This window comes from Ahaetulla prasina, chromosome 1 (assembly GCF_028640845.1).
Source record: "Ahaetulla prasina isolate Xishuangbanna chromosome 1, ASM2864084v1, whole genome shotgun sequence".
Taxonomy (NCBI): domain Eukaryota; kingdom Metazoa; phylum Chordata; class Lepidosauria; order Squamata; family Colubridae; genus Ahaetulla; species Ahaetulla prasina.
This window is the reverse complement of record NC_080539.1, coordinates 8,662,016-8,688,607: the sequence shown is the minus strand read 5'-3', so window position 1 is coordinate 8,688,607 and position 26,592 is coordinate 8,662,016. Positions and strand designations below refer to the sequence as shown.

Below are 26,592 nucleotides of genomic sequence, written 5' to 3'. Positions count from 1 at the left end.
CATACCACTTCGCAATGCTTTACAGCCCTCTACAGAGTCAGCCTACGGCCCTCAACAATCTGGCTCCTCACTTTACCAACCTCGGAAGGATGGAAGGCTGAGTCAACCTTGAGCCGGTCAGGATCGAACTCCTGGCAGTGGGCAGAGTCAGCCTGCAATACTGTGTTCTAACCACTGCGCCACCATATATTAACTCAGTGTGTTCACCTATTCTTCGGTCACAAGTAAATTCATGTCGTCGTACATATAAATGCAGAAAAAAATGAGAATAAACATGTAAAAAGGTTGTAACACAAAAAATCGCAGGCTGACAAATTCAAACTGCATTTATTTTCATCAACCATAGGCTACATTTTTTTTTAAGTATCGCTAAAATACAGCTTTTTTCTCTTTAGTAAAAATCTAGCTGCTTATGACAAAATAGAGGCCAAAACCTTTGTTCTTTTAAAATTCAGACTTAGAAAAAGTAGAAAATTTTCATCCACGTTTGCATAATTGAAATTTGAGATTTACAGACATGGAAAGCAGAAATGATTCCATGATTCTCGCCAGGTACAATGGTTAGAAGCATCCCGAGAACGCCAAATCTGACAAGGTGGATTTTGTACCTCGGAATCTAAAGTTTGCACGCACCAGATGTTAACACTGGAGGCAGTAAAGGTATCCCACTGCTGATTTGGTAGACTAGTGACTGTAAAAAATAATCTTTTGATACTCAGAAATTTGAGAATTCCCCGGCAGCAGCCATTGAACGGGGTTAATTCCATATGAAAAATTAAGTAGGATGCGCGCTGTGATAATCTGAACGAATTCCAATACAGTCAGTGGAGAGGAGAAGGCATTATTCCTTCTGTAGCCCTCTCTCCTTCCAGCCATGTCCTCTACAACGCGCACGCCTGGCGTTCAAATGAGTCCATACTGTGTGAAGCACACGGCCACTTTATTATTAGTTTTGTTTTAATAGAGTTGCAATTGTGCAGAGGTTGCACCATCGTACCACTTGTTGACGTGAGTGGAAAGGACAGTTCGGCAGAGGGGACACGTCTTCTCCCGGTTCAGCCACAGAGCGATGCAGTCGTCACAAAATACGTGCTGGGAAAAGAAGGGATTGCTTGGGTTAGAGGAGTGTGTAGGTGTTAGAGAAACAACCCAAAGGTGCTTTTTTGAAGACGTTTCGCTTCTCATCCAAGAAGCTTTTTTTAAAAAAATTGAAAAATTTTATTGGATTTAAAAACAAACAAAAACAATGGACCTTGCTCCACGTCTCTGGTTTCTAACATTTACGTCAAGTTCAAGTTACTATATCATATATTCCTCAGTCTATATACAAATTTACATATCTCCTAATTCCTTGTATATCAAGTATATACTATATTACTACTACCCCTGCAACTATAAACATATTTAATAAATCTATTATACCCTCACAAGTACAATATACGTTGATACATACATTTCCAGATATTCATTATCTCTTGTTTTTGGCATTCTTCCTCCTATCAAGCCAGTCGTAGAATTTACTCCAGACCTCATAGGACCTTGATTCGCTTTTGTCTTTGAGTTCTAAAGTAAGTCTGTCCATCTTTGCACAGTTGTAAATTTTGCTTATTACTTCTTTCTCTGAGGGTATTTCTTTAAACTTCCATTTTTGAGCAAATGTTAATCTTGCCACGGCTAATATATGCAATATTAAGTAGGTAACATTTTTAATCGTATTTGCTATCCATCATGCCCAATAAGAAAAATTCTGGTTTGACTTTTTTTTTTTGTTAATTTGAATTTATATCCCGCCCTTCTCCGAAGACTCACGGCGGCTTACATTGTGTTAAGCAATAGTCTTCATCCATTTGTATATTATATACAAAGTCAACTTTTATTGCCCCCAACAATCTGGGTCCTCATTTTACCTACGTTATAAAGGATGGAAGGCTGAGTCAACCTTGGGCCTGGTGGGACTTGAACTTGCAGTAATTGCAAGCAGCTGTGTTAATAACAGACAGACTTAGTCTGCTGAGCCACCAGAGGCCCTGGTAGAGACTTCTATTTTGACTGTTAACATCTCTTCTAACCAGCTTATTTGCTGCCAGAACTTTTTTTTGCTTTTTGGCACTCCCACCACATGTGATAGTATGGTCCTAACTCGATTTTACATTTTCCAACCAATTGGAGAGTATTTTTTACTAATTTTTACCAATCTTGTGGACTTTCTGGCTGTTTTTTTACTTCAAAGACGTTTCGCTTCTCACCCAAGAAGCTTCTTGACGCCCCCTACCGAACAATCACAGCATTCACTGAACAACCATGGTGATTCACTTAACAGCCGTCATAAAAAAAAAAGTGCTGTAAAATCAGCCTGGTCACGTGATGACCCGCTTTACGACTGTCATGTCTTATAACCATAACGAACAGGCTCCATTAGGGTTGCAAGTCAAGGATTACCTTTAACGGGATCCAAAAAGCTGTCAGATATTTCACATCGTCTTAAAACACAGATTTCAGATCTGGTAATTCTCATTCACCAGTTACAAGACTTGAAGCATTGTCAAACCTGCAGACTTGAGAGCAGCTCCCAATATTAGCAAGATCGATTAAATAACCAAGGGGCTGATTTTCCCAAAGGAGCATTTTTCAGGAGGCAACTGGACTTTCTGGTTTTTCTTTGAAGATGTTTCCCTTCTCATCCAAGAAGCTTCATCAGCTCTGGTTGGATGGTGGAGGAATGGAAGGATTTATATTCCTTGCAGACAGCTGGTCATTTGCAGGGTTGGTTTTTTTTGAGGAAGTTTTATTCCCCCCCCCCATAAACGTGCCTCTTGAAAAAAAAACACCTTTGGGACAACTATGACCTGGACGATTGAGACTCTCCGTGATTGAGACTCTCCATAGGCATTAAAGGGGGTGAAGATTTCACTTATTATGGAAGTGCTGTTGCAATGAAAACGGTGCAGGTGCCAGGTGTACAAGGCGTGGCTTACAAGGGTTGGACTGCTGAGTGTTACCTGGCAGAGGAGGACAACCGGCTTCTGAAACTCAGCTTGACAAATGGCACAAAGCTCATCTGCTTCGGCACGCTGTCTCTTGCTGGCCACCACGCCGTAGCTCTGCAAAGCAAGGAGGAGGAGAAAGAGGGTGAAATAACGTCAGAGGCGCCGGAGAATAGAGAGAGTATTTAAGGGTCCTTGGTGGTCTCCGAGCCTGGTTGTTTTCTTCCAGACGTTTCACTACCAAACTAGGTTACATCATCAGTGCAAAACCCCACTCCCTTTCAGCACTGATATTGTTACTGTACCAAGTTTGGGTAATGAGACATCTGCAAGAAAACCACCATTGCCAAAGTCCCCTCATTTCAACCCTGAGCTACAGATAATTTGTTGTGACCCAGGCCCAAGTAGGTAGTAGGAAACTCAGTCAAACTTTATTCGAACAGCTGAGAATTACTTCATTCCCAGCATAGTTCAACTAAATTAAAACAAATTCCTCCCAACACAAATTCCTCAGCCCTATCGCAAACCTTGGTCCAATTAGGCAAACTACCAAAGGCCTTTCTTGGCAAACGTTCATATGTCACAAAAATAAATGCAAGATGCAGACGAAAGCAGAAGATGAAGCTACCGACATTGTTTTCCGGCAAAGCCCAAACACTGTTGCTGGTCTGTTTTAAGCCTAATGGGAGGGGCCAATCATCTCTTGGCCTTACTCCTGAGTCGCCCTCTCTGCTTGAGCTGCTCTTGCCTTCTGGCATTTCTTCTCATGCATGCATTAGGAACAGGCTCCTCCTATTCCTCTACCTCACTACTATCAGTTTCTGGAGGCTCTGGAGTCCACACCCTGATGGCCCTGGCCCCACCTCAGCCTCATCGCTGTCTGACTCCGTTGCCAGCTCCGCAGGCTGCTGACGGACCACAACATAATTCTCCTTTAGAGGGTTTTTAGTTCGCAGTTCTGACCCAGAGCACTCTTGCTCTTTTGCTGACCTTAAACCCAGGTTTATTTTTGGATCGTTTTGCAGCCTCTATTAAAAAAAATTACAGAGCGGATCTTCCTGGACAAAGATCAGAAAAGGCTCCAAGGATTTGGCTCGTACATTTCTGGATTTTTCCAAAGCAACTGTGTGGATATGATTAATTTTATTGATATAAAAAGATAAATCTTTCAGTTGCCAGCTACTAGCACTGATGACATTAGCTAGTTTGATAATGAAACGTCTGCAAGAAAATCACCAAGCTCAGAGAGCACCAACTATCCCAACAGTTGCCAGCTTCTTTGTTAACACAGGGCTCTTGTGTTCACAGGGGAGAGTGGAAAAACAGTATGCATCTCTGTGCAATACTCAGAATTTTAATTGTTTGCCATTATAGTTACTTCTGTGAGATGGGCAGCTATAGCAATGCAATGAGTAAATCAATCAATTAATCAGAAAGCTATACAACAAAGCTCAGATGGAACAAGTCCTTCCTTCCAACAACTGCTTTCACGCCCCTTTAAACGTCGCCCACTGGGTACATTTTGAGCAACAGGCACACAGTATCTATAACCATGATAAAAAAAATCAAAAATTCTGTCTCAAAAATAATAGATACCAACTATTGTATTAGTATTATCATCCTATAAAATATGGCACAAAGAACCGCAAACTATTGGGACAGAATTAATGTCAGTTCTTGTGGCGTTCTCGTGGCTCTGAGCTTGGTTGTTTGCTTGCAGACATTTCATTACCCAACTAGATAGCATCATCAGCGCAAGGGAGTGTGGGGTTTGTAGCCTGTTTAGAGTAGCTTAACCTGATAGTTTTGCTGGACGTGAAGTTTTCCCCTTGGCGATTCCTTGGTTAGGGTATTGGGTTTTCTCTTGATTGTTTGTCTGGTGTTAATCCCTGCTTATCTGAACATTGGCTGGAAAGGTGTTCCAATCCTTTGGGTTTTTTCCTAGGTTTTGTCTTTTGAATGGTGTGTAAATGTGGGTTACCTCTATGGGTCTGTTGATGACCGATACCTTCTTCTGTCAGTTCTAGTGTTATTCTGGAGCTACCCCACTTATTCAAGACTAGGAAGTCATTTTATCCTGCTTCCAATATCAAAGATGTTTACTGGGGTAAATTGATATTCTAAGGTCAGAGATCTCACACTCTGCCCCAGGGAAAAAGACACCCCCTTTCTTTGGGTCTCCTGAATGTCTGTCCAGCGATGTCTTCCAAAACAGAGAATCAATGTGATATGAATGGCTTGGGGCCTGGGTACTTACGGGACCGCCTGCTGTTACCTTATGCCTCCCACCGACCTGTACGCTCACACAGAGAGGGACTTCTCAGGGTGCCGTCCGCCAAACAATGTCCCCCGGGGGAAGATCCTTCTCTGTGGGGGCTCCTACTCTCTGGAATGAACTTCCCCCCGGGTTTACGCCAAATATCTGACCTTCGGACCTTTCGCCGCGAACTGAAAACATATTTGTTCGTTCGCGCGGGGCTTTCTTAAATTGTTTAGATTTTAAATTTAAATGTTATTTAAGTTTTTAAATTGGGTTTTTTAAGATTTTATATATTTTAATCTATCGACCAAACTGTATAATAAGTTTTTTAATTTGTTTTTAATTGTACATTGTTTATTTTTATCTCGGTTGTACACCGCCCTGAGTCCTTCGGGAGAAGGGCGGTCTAGAAATCTAAATAAATAAATAAATAAATGAATGAATGAATGAATGGCTCACTGAATTAACTCTTTAATCTGCTATTGAAATAAACATGGATTCATTTCTGAATTCCTATTACGCTTGAGACTCATTCTCTTGGAGATCATACAGGTTGTCCTCAACTTAACAACCATTTGTTTAGTGACCACTGAGAGTTACAACAGCACTGAAAAATGTGACTTGTGACCGTTTTTTCACCCATATGACCGCATGCAGTGTGGTCACATGACCAAAATCCAATGCTTGGCATCTGACATGTATTTATAACAGTGTCCCACAATCGTACGATATTTTGCGACCGTCTGACAAGCAAAGTCAATGGGGAAAGCAGATTCACTTAACAACCATGTTATTCTAAACTGTGGCAAGAAATGGTCGTAAAATGGGGCAAAGCTCACTTCACAACTGTCTTAGCAAAAAACAAATTAGGCTCAATTGCGGTCATAAGTCAAGGACTATCTGTAATTCTTTTTAGAGCATACTCACCGGTCGTGTAAAAAATATCCGTAAGACCCTTCTGAAGTTTTTCAGTTGTGTAAAAAAACTCAAAAGCTGAAAAGCAAACAAGAGAGAAAAGAATTATGATATGGCCCGTAAAAATAGTTCACTTGGTTTTTCAGACTTAAAAGCATTTTTCGGAAAAACTGAAGTTCTTAATCATGCAACTATTATTAAATTTAATGAGCACGCCCCTAAATCGCATACAATCAATAAGGAATGGCTGAAGGTTTTGGGTCTGGCTAATCTAAAGAAAAGAAGAATTAGGGCTGACGGGATAGCAGTATTTCAGTATTTGAGGGGCTGCCACAAAGAAGAGGGGATCAAATTATTCTCCAAAGCACCTGAAGGCAGGACAAGAAACAATGGTTGGAAATTAACCAAAAAGAGAAGCAACCTGGAATTAAGGAGAAATTTCCTAACAGTGAGGATAATTAACCAGTGGAACAGCTTGCCACCAGAAATCGTGGGCACTTCATCACTGGAAGTTTTTAAGAAAAGACTGGACAAGCATCTGTCTGAAATGATATAGGTTCTCCTGCTTGAGCAGGGGGCTGGACTAGAAGACCTCCAAGGTTCTGCTCTGTTCTGTTCTGTGCTACTCTACGCTACTCTACTTCTATTCATGTGCTTTTCTTAGCATGCCAGATACTAAACCTGGCCAGCCCCACAGGGCTTGAAAACTAAGCAAGGTATTCTGGGATGGGACACCACCATGAAATTCTAGTACACATAGTCCTTGGTATACAACAGTTCATTTAGTGACTTTTCAAAGTTACAATGGCATTGAAAAAAGTAACTTCCTGCAAGAACGGTTGCAAGAACTGGGTATGTCTAGTTTAAGGAAAAGAAGGATTAGGGGTGACATGATAGCAGTCTTCCAATCTCTCAGGGGCTGCCCCAAAGAAGAGGGAGTCAAGCTATTCTCCAAAGCACCTGAGGGTAGAACAAGAAGCAACAGGTGGAAACTAATCAAGGAGAGAAGCAACTTAGAACTAAGGAGAAATTTCCTGACAGTTAGAACAATCAATAAGTGGAACGACTTGCCTGCAGAAGCTGTGAATGCTCCAACACTGGAAATTTTAAAGAAAATGTTGGATAACCATTTGTCTGAAATCGTGTAGGGTTTCCTGCCTGGGCAGGGGGTTGGACTAGAAGACCTCCAAGGTCCCTTCCAACACTGTTATTCTGTTATGTTATGTTGTGTTGTGTTGTGTTGTGTTGTGTTGTGTTGTGTTGTGTTGTGTTGTGTTGTGATGTGTTGTGTTGTGTTGTGATGTGATGTGATGTGATGTGATGTGATGTGATGTGATGTTATGTTATGTTATGTTATGTTATGTTATGTTATGTTATGTTCTGTTCTGTTCTGTTCTGTTCTGTTCTGTTCTGTTATGTTATGTTATGTTATGTTATGTTATGTCAACTTAGGACCATTTCTCAAATTTCTGACCTATGCAGCAACCCCATGGTCACGTGATCAAAATTCAGATGCCTGGCAACCGATACATATTTCTGACGGTTGCAGGGTCACGTGATCACCTTTTACGATATTCTCACCAGCGAAGTCAATGGCCAGATTCACTTAACAATGGTGTTAACTAACTTAACAACTACAACGATTCACTTAGCAACCCTGGCAAGAAAGGTCGTCCAATGGGGCAAGATTCATTTAACAACCGCCTCCCTTAGCAAGAGACATTTTGGGCTCAATTGTGGTCGTGACTTGAGGACTACCTGTTACAGGCCAGACTGGGAAGTTAACCTTATTTAGAAAATGGAGAACAACTCCCAGCTCAGTGCAGGAATCGAAAATCCTACGATGGGTGTAACTTTATCCTTTATAGGTAGTCCTCGACTTATGACCACAACTGAGCCAAAAATTTCTGTTGTTAAGGGAGCCACTTGTTCAGTGAGTTTTTGCCCCACTTTATGACCTTTCTTGCCACAGTTGTTAAGTGAATCATTGCAGTTGGGAAGTTAGTAACATGGTTAAGCGAATGTAGCTTCTCCGTTGACTTTGTTCGTCAGGAGGTCGCAAGAGGGGATCACGTGACCTTGGGACACAGCGACGGTCATAAATATGAACCAGTTGCCCGGCATCTGAATTTTGATCACGTGACCGTGGGGATGTTGCAAAGGTCGTAACTATGAAAAACGGTCCTAAGTCCCCTTTTTCACTGCCGTTGTGACTTTGAACGGTCACTAAACGAAGTGTTCTGATGACCGCTTTCCTGTGGTCGTGTGACCACATTTTGAGTGCTGAGCAACTGACCTGCATTTATTTATTTATTATTTATTTATTTATTTATTTAAATTTTTATACCGCCCTTCTCCCGAAGGACTCAGGGCGGTGTACAGCCAGGATAAAAAACAGTAAATATACAAAGTTAAAAATATCAATTTAAAATACCTATTCAATAGTGGCCGAATTAAAACCGTCAGATTGACCAACCTAAAATACCCCATATAAAATTACAAAAGATTAAAAAATTTAAAATTTAAAATTTAAAAATTTAAAAATTTAAAAATCAGTCCAGTCCTGCTTGAACAAATAAATGAGTTTTTAATTCCCGGCGGAAGGTCCAAAGGTCAGATATTAAACGCAAACCGGGGGGAAGGTCGTTCCAGAGAGTAGGTGCTCCAACAGAGAAGACCCTTCCCCTGGGGGCCGCCAGCCGGCATTGCTTGGCGGACGGCACCCTGAGGAGACCCTCTCTGTGAGAGCGTATGGACTGTTTGCTGTGCCCTGTCATACCTGACCCTGGTTTACGAAGCTGTTGCCAGCAACCGGTGTTAATACGCAGATTCTGAGAATAACAGGCCCATAGCGAACAATGGGTTTGCCTAATGACAGCCACCAAAAGGGTTGTAAAATCAGATGGGGTCACCATTTACGACTATCATGGCTCACAACCAAAATTGTGGGTTCAAGTATCAGTTTAGAATTTAGAATAACGGAGTTGGAAGGGACCTTGGAGGTCTTCTAGTCCAACCCGATTAGGCAGGAAGCCCTACACCACTTCAGACAAACGGTTATCCAACATCTTCTTAAAAACTTCCAGTGTTGGAGCATTCGCAACTTCTGGAGGCAAGTTGTTCCACTTGTTAATTGTTCTCTCAGGAAATTTCTCCTTAGTTCTAAGTTGCGTCTTTCCTTGATTAGTTTCCACCCTTCGCTTCTTGTTCTACCCTCAGGTGCTTTCGAGAACAGCCCGACTCCCTCTTCTTTGTGGCAGCCCCTGAGATATTGGAACACAGCTATCATGTCTCCCCTGGTCCTTCTTTTCATTAAACTAAACATACCCAGTTCCTGCAACCGTTCTTCATATGTTTTAGCCTCCAGTCCCCTAATCATCTTTGTTGCTCTTCTCTGCACTCTTTCTAGAGTCTCAACATCTTTTTTACATCGTGGCGACCAAAACTGGATGCAATATTCCAAGTGTGGCCTTACCAAGGCATTATAAAGTGGCACTAACACTTCACGTGATCTTGATTCTATCCCTCTGTTTATGCAGCCCAGAACTGTGTTGGCTTTTTTAACAGCTGCTGCACACTGCTGGCTCATATCTAAATGGTTGTCCACTTGGACTACAAGATCCCTCTCAAGGACTACTTATAACACTGAAAACTCTGCTCCCACTCTGACGTCATTCTTTTTAGGATAAGACACCGAGAAGACAACCTTTAGGATAAGACCTGTTTACCTTTAGGATAAGATACAGCAAAGCCAACAAGATGCCAAAACTCCACCCGATGGTGCTGTCTGATTCCCTGAAGCCAACCAAATATCGAAACCAGACAGGGGCAGGGACCACTTTACAATAGCTCTGGCAAAGCTCTTCCAACAGCATATACCAGTAACCCTGTGTAAAACAAGGGAAATGCAACAAAAATGAACATTAGAAGACGCATTCGCGCAATGCAGGTAGTCCTCGACTTAACGACGGTTCATTTAGAGACTGTTCAAAGTTACAACGGCACTTTAAAAAGGGACTTATGACAGATTTTCACTCTTAAAACTATTGAGGCATCCCCATGGTCGCACGATCAGAATTCGGGCGCTTGGTAACTGATTCATACTTATGAGGGCTGTAATGTCCTGTAGTTACGTGATCAAAATTCGGGGGCATGGTAACTGACTCATACTTACGACGGCCGCAGTGTCCCATGGTCACGTGATCACCATCTGTAATATTCCCAGCTGGCTTTTGACACGTTAACTCCATGGGGAAAACCAGATTGGCTTAACAAACATATGATTCACTTAGTAGCTGCAGTGATTCGCTTAACGGCTGTAGCAAAGGAGGTCGTAAAACGGGGCAAAACTCACTTAGCCGCCTGAACAAGGAAAATTTGGGGCTCAGTCGTGCCCCCCTGTTTTTACAGCAGGTTGCTAAGTATTTTCAAGACACACAGGTTTAGCTCTGCCTGGTAAGGCCTGTTATTAAGAACACAAAGCCTGCAATTACTGCAGGTTCGAGCCCGGCCCAAGGTTGACTCAGCCTTCCATCCTTTATAAGGTAGGTAAAATGAGGACCCAGATTGTTGGGGGGGCAATAAGTTGACTTTGTAAATATATACAAATAGAATGAGACTATTGCTCTATACATTGTAAGCCGCCCTGAGTCTTCGGAGAAGGGCGGGGTATAAATGTAAACAAAAAAAAAAAAAAAAAGTCCAGAAGCCACGTCGACGCGATCTTTTCTGGGATCACAATTTAAGTCACCAATGGGGGGAACCACTGTAAAAGTTTTATCCCCTTTCCAGTACAAAGAACATAGACCGTTCAAAAGTTACAATAGCACTGAAAACAATGACTTAGGACCGTTTTTCACACTTACGACCGTTGCAGTATCCCAACGGTTGTGTGATCAAAATTCAGATGCTTGGCAACTGGCTCGTATTTTTGATGGTCGCAACGTCTTGGAGGGAGGAGGGGGGTCACGTGATTGACTTTTGCGGCCTTCTGGTGAGCAGCGAAGAAGCCAGGTTCATTTAATGACTACAACAAAAGCATGTTCCACTTAACAGTCGTGTCAAGGACAGTCATAAAATGGGGCAAAACTCCCTTAAAAAACTTTCTCGCTTAGCAAGAGAGATCCTGGCCTCAATATCGGTTGTAAGTCAATGGAGTCACCTGTATGGCCCCTCACTTCCAGGTCTATATCTGCACCCTTGGCAATGAGTTAAGGCAGCAAAACCTGCTTTATTTATTTATTTATTTATTTATTTATTTTATTTTATTCGATTTTTATACCGCCCTTCTCCCGAAGGACTCAGGGCGGTAAAAATCAACAATATACACTTTAAAACAAAAGTTTAAAAGCTTTGACCAAAAGCAGCACGACAGCTAAATTAAAAGCAAATTAAAAACGGCACCGTCTTTACCTTGGATTTAAGAGACATGATAAAACAAGGCAGAAGGAGAACGGCGCACTTCAAGCTCATGAAGACAAACTTCAAAACGAAATCTGTGATTCCCACAATCCAGAGCACCTCCCAGAAGTTCCCAAAATCCACCGTAGGACTTAAGAGGATCAAGCTTTGAAGAGAAATCATAAAAACAGCAGAGGATTAGGGTAAAACTGGGATCCAAAAAAAAACCAAAAACAACCCACCCTGAAAACATTAGAAGGGACACAACTGGAAAAATATGGGGAGCGGCGGAATCCAAATGGAGGAAAAAATAATATTTTTAAAAATTATTATTACCTGTAAAATTATACTGTAAAAAATAATTTTTACAGGTAGTCCTTGACTTGCAATAGTTCATTTCGTGACTGTCGGAAAATTGTGTTGTGTTTCCCGCCCCCGCAAAAAAGCCATTTTGTTGGCTTCATCTCATACAGGAAATCCTCAACTTATAACAGAGGCCTCTGTGGCTCAGACTGGTAAGTCTGTCTGTTATTAAAACAGCTGCCTGCAATTACTGCAGGTTCTAGCCCAACCAGGCCCAAGGTTGAGTCAGCCTTCCATCCTTTATAAGGTAGGTAAAATGAGGACCCAGATTGTTGGGGGCAATAAGTTGACTTTGTATATAATATACAAATAGGATGAAGACTATTGCTTGACATAGTGTAAGCCGCCCTGAGTCTTCGGAGAAAGGCGGGATATAAATGCAAATAAATAAATAAAAAGAACAGTTCATTTAGTGACCATTCAATGTTACACCACCACTGAAAAAAAGTGACTTATGATCATTTGTAATTTGCACTTGCAATTGCCAGTTGCCAAGCATCTAATTTGCACTTGCAATTCTCACAGCATCCCTGCGGTCCCGGGATCAAAATTCAGACGCTTGGCAACTGACTCGTATTTATGACGGTTGCAGGGTCACGTGCCCCTCCCACTTTTGCAACCCGCTGACAAGCAATGCCATTGGGGAAGCCAGGTTCACTTTACAACTGTGTTACTAACGTAACAACGGCAGGGATTCACTGAACAACGGCAGCAAGGAAGGTTGTAAAACGGGGTCAAACTCGCTTAACAACGGTCTTGCTTAGCGAGAGAAATTTTGGGGCTCAATTATGGTAGTTGGCAAACGTCTCTAAGATGTGATCCCATAACTTCAGATGGGACGGAAGGAAATTCAGATCTGAATCGTAAGTACCCTTTTTTTTTGTGGGGGGGTCCCTCATAAGTTAAGAGAAGACTCCTGCGAGTTCCTTGGACTGCAAGGTGATCAAACTGGTCAGTCCTAGAGGAGATCAACCCTGACTACTCTTTATTTATTTATTTTTTGGGGGGTAAAGTTTTTTTATTTTTAAAACATACATCCATATTCTTGCATGGACAGTACGGCGTCTGAGTGTCATTCATTTTGATACAAAACCAATATTAATACAAGTAAATATGACTACATTGCTCAAACTTACATGGCCTGTTATTATACATATTTATATCAGCACCTATTTTTTCATTTTTCAATTAATCAATAGTAGGTACATCCTTCTAATAGTCATAACATTATTCTTGAACATATCTGATAACATCCTTTTTCAAAAATCTAATCTTAATCTAATCTAATCTCTAATATTCACTTTAAATGTGTTATGCAAATAAATGTATAACAATATTCCCCATTTCTAATTTCTTAATGTATTCTAATTCTCAATACAGTTCAATCTTATTATTTTTTAAAAAAATCTTTTCTATCCAACATCTCTCACGCTCTTGGAAGTTTCACTTCTCTTTTTAACTTGCCTCCAGTACTTCTTCCTAACTGCTCTTTAGAAGGCCAGATCAAGAGGAAACTCAAATCCTTTGGCCACCTAATGAGAAGGAAGGACTCACTGGAGAAGAGCCTAATGCTGGGAACGATTGAGGGCAAAAAAGAAAGAGACGACAGAGAATGAGGTGGTTGGATGAAGTCACTGAAGCAGTTGGCGTGAGCTTAAATGGACTCCAGAGGGTGGTAGAGGACAGAAAGGCCTGGAGGAACATTGTCCATGGCAGGGGTCTCCAACCTTGGCAACTTCAAGCCTTGTGGACTTCAACCCCCAGAGTTCCTCATCCAGCTTTGCTGGCTGAGGAACTCTGGGAGTTGAAGTCCACAAGGCTTAAAGTTACCAAGGTTGGAGACCCCTGGTCCACATGGTCACAATGGGTCAGACACGACTTTGCAACTAACAACAACGTAAGTTAAGGATGACCTGCGCATTGGGACTAGGACAACTTGCCACGGCCAGCTTGTCAAGGCCAACTCGTTGTGGGACAACTGAACAATTCTATTTAATTATTTTAAATAAAGAAACATTATTTTAATTTTTGCCATTCACGTTCCATTCTGTCCCTCCTTTTGCATCCTTTCTTTTAATGATTCTCTTCCACCATTTCTTTGATATTAGTGTAACTCTGGTCCCGCAGCAAGGTGGCCATGGCGAATTGTCATAGATCCCTGTACCAGTGGTGAAATCTGAACCGGTTTACTACCAGTTCGCTGGCTGCGCATGCGCGCAGTGAACGGCAAAAGGAGGCATGCGGTAAGTAGAAAAGTACACGGAGGGGCGGTGATCAGCTGTGGTGCGCGATCTTTTTTTTTACTTTTAAAAGCATTTTTTTACAACCTATTCGGCCAAAGAGGTTGTAGAAAAAATGCTTTTAAAAGGAAGAAAAAGAGGCTCTGACGATCGTGTGGCTCAGCTGGGCATGGGTAGGAGGGATTTTTGTTACCGGTTCTCCGAACCAGCCGCTGCCATCGCTATTGAATCGGTCGATCCGGTCTGAACCGAGAGCATTTCACCCCTGCCCTGTACGTTTCGGTGGGGTGGGGAGTCCATCGTAAGTCGAGGGCTTCCTGTACCAATACGGGGAATCAAGTCTGGGTTGAATTACCTGTAATGAAGTGACTGAGTGTAGAAGGTATAATAGATGAAAAGAGATGAACCTGTCAGGAACAGTAGCAGCCACGTACACTGTAGCCTGGAGCACCTTTCCTGCAAGAGAAGAATTTTAGAAAGTGTCGGTCAATCGGTAGCTTCACAGGGCTAAACAACGATGTAAAGGGAGTCACGTGATTCCATTTGACCGGGATGGTATAAGGACCCCTGCCTTCAGCAGGGGGTTGGACTAGAAGACCTCCAAGGTCCCTTCCAATTCTGTTATTCGGTTATCGTTTTTCAAAATAAATCATTTCAATAATATTCTGAGCTCTATAAAAATAATAATATTGTACTTCACGCTATATAGGTGGTCTCGACTTATGGCCACAACTGAGCCCAAAATTTTCCGCTGCTCAGCAAGGCAGTTATAAAAGTGAATTTTGTCCTATTTTATAACCTTTTTTTTTGTTGCCAGAGTCATTAAGAGGATCAGTATACACTTGTTAAATGAATCGCTGCGGTTGTTAAGTGAAACGGATTGACTTTGCTTGTCGGAAGCCAGCTGGGAAGTTTACAAATGGTGATCACGTGACACACACACACCCCCCCCAGATTAATGCAACGGTCATAAGTACATGCCAGTTTCCAAGTATCTGAATTTTGATCACGTGACCATGGGGGAATGTTGCGACGGTCATAAGTGTGAAAACCATCCGGTGCAACATTCACGCGATCCCCTTTTGCAACCTTTGGACAAACAAAGTCAATGAGGAACCCAGATTCACTTAACAATCATGTTAGTAATTTAACAACTGCAGTAATGCACTTAACAACTGTGGCAAGTAGGATCGTAAAAAAAGGAGAAACTCAGTTAAACCACTGTCTTGTTTAGCCACGCAAATATTGGGCTGAATTGTGGCTGCAAATCGATGACCACCAGTGTTAGGTATTTACAGTGAAACTGACACACACATACACAAATAAATACACACACGCACATATATATATAAACTGAAAGATATAATAGCTTATAATATTTTAAAATGCTGTAGACCATGCCATTAAGATGCTTTTGGTTATTCCGCTGATATTATTTGTATTTATTGATTTTTCTATCCTGGGCCGCTCAGAATGTTGAAACAGCATAAACAACAGGTTCGAGTGAAATTTAAGTGGCTTTCTCACTGACCAGTGTTCCTTTTCTTTTATGTACACCGAGAGCATATGCACCAAGACAAATTCCTTGTGTATCCACTCACACTTGGCCAATAAAAAAATCGATTCGATTCTATTCTATTCTATTCTATTCTATTCTATTCTATTCTATTCTATTCTATTCTATTCTATTCTATTCTATTCTTCAAATAAGTAATATATTTGGATATATTTAAATCTCCTACTCGGCTTTGGTAAATAAAAGGAAGATCAATTTGCATTAACACGTCCTGTCATATTTATAGGCCATGTTATGCTCTGTAGATGTGCCAGAAGCTGCTGGCTTGTCAGAATGCACTGAAATTTGTATCCGTTTTTTTTCTTTTTTTTTACAAATAGCTCAAGGCAGCAAGCCTATCTGACACACCTTCCTCCTCAGGTATTCCCCACAACAACCACCCTGTGAGGTGGGCTGGACGAGAGAGTGTTACTGACCCAACTTCACCCAGCCAACTTTCACGCCTAAGGCAGGACTAGAACTCATGGCCTCCCACTTTCTAAGCCTGTTAGCTTAACCATTAGAACAATCTGACTGTCTCGCTATAGTTCATATCAGGGGTCTCCAACCTTGATCCCTTTAAGACTTGTGGACTTCAACTCCCAGAGTTCCTCACCCAGCTTTGCTGGCTGAGGGACTCTGGGAGTTGAAGTCCACAAGTCTTGAAGGGACCAAGGTTGGAAACCCCTGATCTAAGATGTCCCAGGTCAGTATTTAAAAAATAATAATAACATCATCTTTAAAAGGAAGCCTTTTTTAAAAAAAAATAATGCTATTTTATAGCCTGGTAGAACAAAAGTTAAAACCACATCTCTATATCAGGGGTCTCCAAACTTGGCAGCTTTAAGACTTGTGGATTTCAACTCCCAGAATTCCTCTGCCAGCCTGAGGAATTCTGGGAGTTGAAGTCCACAAGTCTTAAAGTTGCCAAGTCTGGAGACCCATGCTCTATATTTCTGTCCAGAAATTTGTATCGATCTCCGGAGTAAAATGAAGCTTTAAAAATACTTACAAACCGTGCTGGAGGAATCGATACTTACTCTTAGGAAAACCTGATTTACAATGGCTTTGTTTGCATACATAAAAGTTGTGAGCAGCCCAATTCCCAGAGAAATGCCTGTTAGGAAAAAAGGGTCAATTATACAAACCAAAAAAAGGAAAACGAAAAAGAACAAAAGAGGAAAAAAAACAAAAAAAACAAAAACAAAAACAAAAAGAAGGCACCGAACCCAAGTTTCTTTCAAACAAATGGCAAAATTAAGTAAGAATTACATAATGCTCTTTTAAAACAAGGAGACAAATACGGCTGGCCTTTTTATACACAGGGGCACTGCAGCCCTAAAGTTCAACAAGGTCCTACACAAATTGATTTATTTGTGAGAATCCCAATGATGAATTGTTGTCGCTCTCACAACAAGATGGGGAGACCCATAAAAGGAGGATATTTGTAGCTCAGGGTTAAAATGAGAGGTCCCGAGTGCTCTCTATGCTTGGTTGTTTTCTTGCAAGCATTTCTTTACCCAACTAGGTAACATCACCAGTGCTAGAGGGAAGTGGGGTCTGCGAGGAAGAGGAGGGGGGGAGGAGGAGAAGGAGGAAGGGGGAGGAGGAGAAGGAGGGGGGGAGGAGGAGAAGGAGCGGGGGGAGGACTGTGGGATCCTTGGTGCTCCCTGTGCTTGGTTGTTTTCTTGCAGGCGTTTCTTTACCCAACTAGGTAACATCACCAGTGCTAGAGCGGAATGAGATTTGCAGAGAGGAGGAGGAAGAGGAGGAGGAGGACTGTGGGGACCTTGGTGCTCCCTGTGCTTGGTTGTTTTCTTGCAGATGTTTCTTTACCCAACTAGGTAAATTCATCAGTGATAGTAAGGAGTGGGGTTTTCTCTCTGTATGATAACAAACCCCCCTCTCTAGTAGCACTGATGATGTTACCTAGTTGGGTAATGAAACGTCTGTAAGAAAACAGCCAAACAGCTCAGAATGGGAAGAGTCCAACATTTGGGGGGAAATACTTGGTAAAGGGCTGACTTGGAAATGCCGTGTTTTGACTGCTATCTAACCAGTTCTCCATCTTATTCCTCCCTGTCCCGACACCATTTATACAATTATACCATAGTACAAAATGCAGGAGACGGGGCAGAAATTCACATTAAGCTGACTTGACCTTCCAGAGTTTGACATCCAGTAAAATGAGGACCCAGATTGTTGGGGTGGGTGGGGGGCAAGAGGCTGACTCTGTTAACCGCTTAGAGAAGGCTTTAAAAGCACTATGAAGCGGTATATAAGTAAGTGCTATTGCTATTGCTATTAGAAAAATCCAAGCAGTATAATTAGAGCAAAAGTATCGGTGAAATGATTTTCATATAGTTTAAATAATGTAGCTGCATTCATTCTGACAGCAGGACCTCTTTTGTGTAGGACCTCTTTCCTACGCAGCTTCATCTGGTTTAAAAAAAAAAAAGATTTGGGTATTTATTTGCCCGCCTTGGATGTTTATTTTGAAACAAAATCTCTCTCCGCACTCAGGGTAGCATCGCAGGTACTCGAAAAGGGTATTTTATAGCAGTGTCAATTCAACGGTGGGAACTGTTAAGATGTGTGGACTCCCAAACTCCCAGAATTCTTTAGCCAGCTAGTTGGAGAATTCTGGGAGTTGAAGTCCACACATCTTAATAGTTCCTGCCATTGGAAAAAAAAATTGTCCTTTAGTGTTTTCCTTGAAGGAAATTGGAGTATTTTGACACAGCAGGCAAAGGGAGGTCAAACTCAAGGCCCATGGGCCAGAGTTGGCCCGTGGGGTGCTTAAATCTGGCCCGTGAGGCCAGCCTGGAAGTATCAAAGGACTGGCCCGCGGTGCCTCTGCTGGCCAAAACAGGCTGCATGTGGCTCCTGCACGGCCCGTTTTCAATCTCCCCGGCCTCCACCAGCACTCTTGTTGGCCAAAAACAGGTCGCGCAGGGACCGTGGGAGGCCATTTTTGGCCGGCAGAGTGTTGCAGGAGGCATCTGTCTCGTTGTGGTCCGCCAGCAGCCTGCGGAGCTGGCAACGGAGTCGGACAGCGATGAGGCTGAGGTGAGGCCAAGGCCATCGGGGAGTGAGGTGCGGACTCCAGAGGCTCCAGAGGCTGATAGTAGTGAGGCAGAGGAACAGGAGGAGCCTGTTCCTAATGCACGCATGAGAAGAGCTGCCAGAAGGCAAGAGCAGTTCTTCTCATGCGTGTATTAGGAACAGGCTCCTCCTGTTCCTCTGCCTCACTACTATCAGTCTCTGGAGGCTCTGGAGTCCGCACCTCACTCCCCGATGGCCTGGCCCCACCTCTGCCTCATCGCTGTCCGACTCGGTTGCCAGCTCTGCAGGCTGCTGGCGGACCACAACACTTGTATTGCCCCACCCACCGGGCCACAGAGAACTACAATGCTGATCCAGCCCTTGAAGAAATCCAGTTTGACCCCCCCCCCGATCTACACCCTAACTTTGAGCTAAGAGCCCCTGTGTATACGGCAACAAAAGGACAAATTAAAAAAAAAATCCTAGATGCTCATTAGCAATTTTTTTTTCTACTGGAGGCACAGAACATAAAACAGAGGGGAAAAGGGCAGGCATAGCATTAAAAGGATGGATCCCCCGTTCCCTTTATAATGGGGAAACTGAACTTCAAGATGAAGATAAGAATCCAAAAATCCAGATGTGGGAAGCTATGTCCCAAACAGGGACTGGAAACCTTCTGTTCCTCTTTTTGCTGGGGGAACTGAAAAGAGAAAATACAGGTAGTCCTCAACTTATGACCGCAATTGAGCCCAGAATTTATGTTGCTTGAGTAAGAAATCTGTCAAGTGAGTTTGCTTCATTTGGTGACTTTTCTCTCCACATTTGAATTAGTAACACGGTTAAGTGACTCAAGTGAATTTTACGATCTTTCTTGCCACAGTCGTTAAGTAAATCACTGCCGTGGATAAATTGGTAACACGGTTGTTAAGCAAACCTGGCTTCGCCATTGACTTTGCTTGTCGGAAGGTCACAAAAGGGGATACAGGACCACAGGACGCTGCAGCCGTCATAAATATGAGTCAGTTGCCAAGCGAATGAGTTTTGATCACGTGACCATGGAGGGAGACTGCAATGGTCATGTGAAAAAAACAGTCGTCACTTTTTTTCAGTGCTGTTAACTTGGAACGGTCACTAAGTGAACGGTTGCAAGTCGAGGACTACCTTTACATAAAATCAAAGGTAATTCTTTTTCTTACTACAGTCCTCGACTTACATTTGTTTAGTGACCGTTCAAAGTTACAATGTCACTGAACAAAGTGACTTATGACGACGTCACATTTACGTTCGTTGCCGTTATCCCCAAGATCATGTGATCAAAATTCAGGTGCTTGGCAACTGGCATGTGTTTATGACTGTTGCAGAGTCCCGGGGGTGTGTGTGTGTCATGTGATCACCATTCGTAACCTTCCCAGAAGGCTTCCGACAAAGTCAATGGGGCAGGGGTGAAATGTAAAATTTGTTACTACCGGTTCTGTGGGCGTGGCTTGGTGGGGGGGTTAATGTGACTGGGGGGGCGTGGCCAACTTTTTTTTTTTTACTTTTAAAAGCCTTTTTTCTACAACCTCTTTCACTGAAGAGGTTGTAAAAAAAATATTTTTAAAAGCCTCTGATGATCAGGCAACTCCTCTGGGATCGCCAGAGGAGCCTTTTAAAAGCTTTTAAAGGGCTCTGACGATCCCAGCTGAGTTGCCTGATCACCAGAACCTTTTAAAAGCATTTTTTTTAACAACCTCTTCGGCCGAAGTGATTGTAGAAAAAATTCTTTTAAAAGGCTCCTCTGATGATCCCAGCTGAGCCGCGCGATCATCAGAGGGTTTTTTTTTTTAACTTTTAAAAGCATTTTTTCGGCCGAAGAAAAAATGCTTTTAAAAGTTAAAAAAAAAAACCCTCTGATGATCGCGCGGCTCAGCTGGGCATGGGTGGGGAGAGGGGACAGGGATTTTTGCTACTGGTTCTCTGAACCATCTGCCACCATCGCTACCGGATCAGGCGATCCGGACCGAACCGGGAGGATTTCACCCCTGCAGTGGGGGAAGCCGAACTTCCCTTAACGACTGTATGATTGTGACTTAACAACTGCAGCGATTCACTTGACAACTGTGGCAAAACAGGTGATAAAATGACGCGCAATTGAAGTCCTTGACTTACAACCACTGAATCTGGAATTGTGCCAATCCTTATATAGGTCACCACTTCTCCACCCGATTTTATGATTTTTTTTTTCCCATGGTGTTTGTTAAGCAATCCCTGGTCGTCAAAGGGCATTTTTTTTTTTTTGCTGGAAACCAGAAGGAAATACTGGTTTTTCTAGGGAAAAGAAATCTCAATTGTGGTCACCCGATTGCGGGATCCTGCGAACAGGGGATGGGCCTCAAGCACCCAAAATGCAAACAAAGCCCATGAATCTGGGGAGGTCCATCGTTAACTTCAAATGGTCACTGAGCAATCGGTTATAAGTCAAGGACTACCTAGAATGAGGATCTTTCAAAGGGTAAAAAAAACATTTCAGTCCATGTCTAATTTTTAAAGCGAGTTAAACGGGCCTTTTGGCCTTCAAACAACACGATTTGAAGCGCTTGGGGGAGGTCTCAAAATCCCCAAATCATATATCAAAATTATGAAAATCAAGGGGGGAGAAAAGATGGAAATTAAATTGGCGTCCTTCCTTTATACAGGATGTCGAATTTAGCTGAGTTTCCCACTGGATATTTTTTTAAAGGGTCCAAAACCTCCGGTCTTGAAGTCCAGACTAATCTACACCCAACTCATTCATCACTTTCAAATAACACTTTAAAAAAACAAAAAAAAACCTTGACGTTTCCAAAACACCCAACGGTTGATACGCTACCGATGATATGTTGCACGAGAATTTTGAGGGACAAAATCAAGATGTACGGGAGGCTCTTGTGCAGCCACTGGAGGAGGTATTTAAATTCCGAGAGCGAGCTGTCTCTTTGTTCCTCCGTGGCTGAACCACCGGAGTGACCGCTCCTGGTTTCGCCGGGTGTTTGGCCATGCGGCCGACTCTGAGTCCCCAACCGCAAATGTTGCCGGGAGCCAGCATTGGCCTCTGACTCCCCGACCGCCGAGGTCATTTGAATGTGAATGTCCCCTCCGTGCGGGCAGGATTCCTCTCCTGGAGACCTCGTGGCGTGAGCGCCCTGGCAGGTGGGGCTGTGATTATGGCCGTTGTTGAGTCCGCTGTGCCGAATGATGGAGTTGGACTGCATGGTACGGAATGGGTGGTGACCGGCTTCCAAGATTTGGCTTGGGGTGTGATGATTCCTAAAAGGAAGAAAGGAACAAGCAGTCAGAAGAGAACCAGTATCGATTACGACCGGAAGGTCTACCACCGTGCTTCCCCGAAAATAAGCCCTAGCGTGTTTTTCCCATGTGCGCATGATTGTTGTGACCCAGGCCCAAGTAGGTAGTAGTAGACGCAATCTGTTCAAAAACAGACTTTATTAGAACAACTCATTCTCAGCGTCATCCAAACTAAATCAAAGCAAATTCTTCATAACACAATTCTTCAGTCTTATCACCAACCTTGGTCTAATTAGGCAAACTACCAAAGGCTTTTCTTGGCAAACGTTCAAAAGCAGAAGACGCCGACAAGAAATAAATGCAGCAAGACAAGGAGCAAGGCTATCAATGTTGTTTTCCGGCAAAGATCCCGAATGCCGTTACTGGTCTTTTAAGCCTTATGGGAAGGGCCAATCATCTCTTAGCCCTACTCCCGAATCGTCCTCTTAGCTTTAGCTGCTCTTGCCTTCTGGCAGCTCTTCTCATGCGGGCATTAGGAACAGGCTCCTCCTGTTACCCTGCCTCACTACTGTCAGCCTCTGGAGGCTCCGGAGTCCGCACATCACTCCCCAATGGCCCTGGCCCCACCTCTGCCTCTGATCCCGGCCTCCAGGACTGGCCCATGTTCTTCCTCAGCCTCATCGCTGTCCGACTCTCTGCCAGCTCCACAGGCTGCTGGCGGACCACAACAATGATATAAGCCAGGGGTGTCAAGCTCAAGGCCTGCGGGCAGGATCCAGCCTGCGGGATACTTAGATCTGGCCCATGGGGCCACCCTGGGAACAGCAAAGGACTGGCCTGCAGCACCTCTTGTCAGTAAAAACAAAGTGTGGCCCTCCAGGGCTCTATTTTCAGCCGCGACAGCCTCCTGCAGCCCTCTGTCCCACCTCTAATCTAGATGTTTTGGACTACAACTGCCATGATTTTGAGACAAATGGCAAAGGACTTTCCCCCAAATCTACATTTTAAATTACTGAAAAAAAATTGCATTTCATAAGTTGGGAAGTGGCCAGCCACTGGCTTCTTTACCCTCTCCCCCAAATGAGGGGGCGAGGACATTGACCTCACCACCTATTTTAGGAAGGCAGCTGGTACAGATAGTCCTCAATTTATGACCACAATTGAGCCAAAAATTTCCACTGCTAAGCAAGACGGTTATGATGTGAATTTTGCCCCGTTTTACTGGCTGAGGAATTCTGCAAGTTAAAGTCCACAAGTCTTAAAGTTGCTAAGGTTGGAAAGCCCTGACTTAGATGACTGAGAATCTCCATGGACAGTCATGAAGTCCCTCTTTTCAGGGCCATCGTAATTTCAAACATTCACTTAAACAAATGGTTGTAAAGCTGAGAACTTCCTGCATTCAACCCAGTTGTACACAATTAAGTCCTTTTTGGAGAAAGGGATTAATCGCTGCTCCCATTGTGACAAACAGAAGACCTAATAATAGTAATTCTCTGTATTCCCTTCAGCGCTTAGGACTCAGTCCCCAATCCTGTTTGAAAGGCAGGGCATGACTGGCGCAACCAGAGCGGCAGGAACTACAGTATCCCTAAGCAAGGGCAGAGCCAAAGCAGGTCCCAGCCACAAAAATCCCTCTTCCCAAAACATAATGACGCTTCTCTTCCAGTCTTCTGAGGCAAGTTCAGATTTAACACATTAACAGAGTTGGAAGGGGCCTTTGCAGGTCATCTAGTCTGCAGACTAAAACATATGAAGAACGGTTGCAGGAACTGGGCATATCTAGTTTAATGAAAAGAAGGACCAGGAGAGACATGATAGCAGTGTTCCGATATCTCAGGGGTTGCCCCAAAGAAGAGGGAGTCAAGCTATTCTCCAAAGCACCTGAGGGCAGGACAAGAAGCAATGGGTGGAAATTAATCAAGGAAAGAAGCAACTTAGAACTAAGGAGAAATTTCCTGACAGTTAGAACAATCAGTAAGTGGAACAACTTGCCTGCAAAAGTTGTGAATGCTCCAACACTGGAAATTTTTAAGAAAATGTTGGATAGCCATTTTTATTTTATTTGCATTTATATCCCGCCCTTCTCCGAAGACTCAGGGCAGCTTACACTATGTCAAGCAATAGTCTTCATCCTATTTGTATATTTATATACAAAGTCAATTTATTGCCCCCAACAATCTGGGTCCTCATTTTACCTACCTTATAAAGGATGGAAGGCTGAGTCAACCTTGGGCCTGGTGGGGCTTGAACCTGCAGTAATTGCAAGCAGCTGCTGTTAATAACAGACTGTCGTACAGTCTGAGCCATTCAAGGACCCTGAAATGGTGTAGGGTTTCCTGCTTGGGCAGGGGGTTGGACTAGAAGACCTCCAAGGTCCCTTCCAATTCTGTTATTATGTTATGTTATGTTAGTCCAGGGGTCTCCACCTTAGCAACTTTAAGACTTGTGGACTTCAAGTCCCAGAATTCCTGGCTGAGGGATTCTGGGAATTGAAGTCCACAAGTCTTAAAGTTGCCAAGGTTGGAGAGCCCTGATCTCTAGTCAAACCCCCTCTGCCCCAGCAGGAGACCCTACATCTGCCTCTACCTAGGATCGAACTCACAACCTCCTGATTGTGAGGCAAGTGCTTCATCCCTAGGCCACAGCAGCTGGGCATTAGTTCATTAAAATACCAAGTCAAATAAAAAGTCAGGCCTCATAGAGGCCACTTCCTGGTCATTTCAAGGACACGGCTGGACACATTAATGAATGATGGGTGGGTGATGACTTCCATGAGGACTAGTTGATTTCCCAGTTTAAACCAGTGTTTCCCAGTGCTCCTTGGCCTCTTTTTAAGAAAAGGGGAGTTCAACTCTCAGGATCCCTGGGGAGGCATGGCTTTAAGGAAGGTGGACTTCGACTCCCAGAGTTCCCCAGCCAGCGAGCTTTAAGATGGGTGGGCTGGGGAATTCTGGGAGTTGAAGTCGGCGCCCGTCTTAAAGGGGCCGAGATGGGAAAACCCAGCTTTAGATCAGGGGTCTCCAACCTTGGCCGCTTTAAGACTTGTGGACTTCAACTCCCAGAATTCCTCAGCCAGCGAAGCTTTAAGGCTTGTGGACTTCAACTCCCAGAATTCCTCAGCCAGCGAAGCTTTAAGACTTGTGGACTTCAACTCCCAGAATTCCTCAGCCAGCGAAGCTTTAAGACTTGTGGACTTCAACTCCCAGAATTCCTCAGCCAGCGAAGCTTTAAGACTTGTGGACTTCAACTCCCAGAATCCCTCAGCCAGCAAAGCTTTAAGACTTGTGGACTTCAACTCCCAGAATTCCTCAGCCAGCGAAGCTTTAAGACTTGTGGACTTCAACTCCCAGAATTCCTCAGCCAGCGAAGCTTTAAGGCTTGTGGACTTCAACTCCCAGAATTCCTCAGCCAGCGAAGCTTTAAGACTTGTGGACTTCAACTCCCAGAATTCCTCAGCCAGCGAAGCTTTAAGACTTGTGGACTTCAACTCCCAGAATTCCTCAGCCAGCGAAGCTTTAAGACTTGTGGACTTCAACTCCCAGAATTCCTCAGCCAGCGAAGCTTTAAGACTTGTGGACTTCAACTCCCAGAATTCCTCAGCCAGCGAAGCTTTAAGACTTGTGGACTTCAACTCCCAGAATTCCTCAGCCAGCGAGCTTTAAGACTTGTGGACTTAACTCCCAGAATCCCTCAGCCAGCAAAGCTGGCTGAGGAATTCGGGGAGTTGAAGTCCACAAGTCTTAAAGCGCCCAAGGTTGGAAACCTTGGGCGCTTTAGACCTCTAAACCTCTGGTTTAGATTACAGTGGGATTACCTGGTGGCCTCCCATCCGCCCATTTTTTCCTCAGCTTCCGCCATATCAACCCAGGCTCAGCTCTGTCTCCCTTCCAACCCCCCCAAGCAGGACCCCCGCTCCCCCGCCTAGGGGATGATGGGAGTTGTAGTCTCCAAGGGATGCGGGGGAGGTAGAAATCGCTTATTTCCCGCTGGCGACTCTTCCCTCCCGGCAAGTCCCTCACCCACACACCCACACACCTACCTCTCATAGCGGGCCGGAGTTTCATGGCGAGGCCTGTCCGGGAGGCCCGGGCCTCGCCTCCACCGCCATGGCAGCCGCGAGGGCGGCGGACCAAGCGCCAGTCTCCGAGCGAGCGAGCGAGCGAGCGAGCGACGACCAGCTGCCTCCGACTACCGGCTCCGTGGAGGAAGAGGAGTGGCCACGCCGGCCGGAGGAGGAGGAGGAGGAGGAGGAGGAGGAAAGCAGGCCTAGAAAAGTGGTCGCCACGGCAACAGGGGCGGTGTTGCGCAGGGGGCGGGGCCTGAGACGCCGATGCGAGGGGCGGAGCTAAGAACGTCGACGCGGAAAGAGGCGGTGCTGGGCGTGGTGTTGCCAAAGGGGGCGGAGCTAGGGACGTTGCTGCGGGAGGAGGAGTTAGGGACGTCAACGCGGAGGGGCGGGGCGAGGGCGGTGCCGCGGAAGGGCGGGGCTTCAGTCCTGCTGACCTGTGTCTTTTTTATGTTGGTGAAATTAATGAATGAATGAAGTAATTAATGATCCCCAGAGAC

General features: G+C 44.0%; 1 protein-coding gene across 1 annotated transcript; it reads right to left on the bottom strand.

Annotated features, from left to right (window-relative positions):
• Positions 1-308: 308 nt before the first annotated feature.
• RNFT1 (ring finger protein, transmembrane 1) lies at positions 309-26,306 on the bottom strand. The gene is made up of 9 exons (XM_058164137.1): positions 26,066-26,306; positions 21,611-22,047; positions 16,758-16,834; positions 14,518-14,618; positions 11,572-11,725; positions 9,888-10,046; positions 6,172-6,237; positions 3,000-3,101; positions 309-1,092 (listed from the first exon to the last, which is right to left on the bottom strand). The coding sequence occupies exons 2-9, from the start codon at positions 21,990-21,992 to the stop codon at positions 958-960; spliced, it is 1,176 nt and encodes a 391-aa protein (XP_058020120.1). The 5' UTR covers positions 21,993-22,047; positions 26,066-26,306; the 3' UTR covers positions 309-957.
• Between the last annotated feature and the right edge of the window lie 286 nt (positions 26,307-26,592).

Excerpts from the sequence above, each read along its gene's own strand:
- RNFT1 (XM_058164137.1), bottom strand. The coding sequence starts at position 21,992 with ATGCAGTCCAACTCCATCATTCGGCACAGCGGACTCAACAACGGCCAT. Across the intron at positions 16,835-21,610 it reads TCTCGTGCAACATATCATCG|GCATTTCTCTGGGAATTGGG; the intron begins GTAGCGTATCAA and ends TTTTCCTAACAG. Across the intron at positions 14,619-16,757 it reads TAAATCAGGTTTTCCTAAGA|GAAAGGTGCTCCAGGCTACA; the intron begins GTAAGTATCGAT and ends CTTCTCTTGCAG.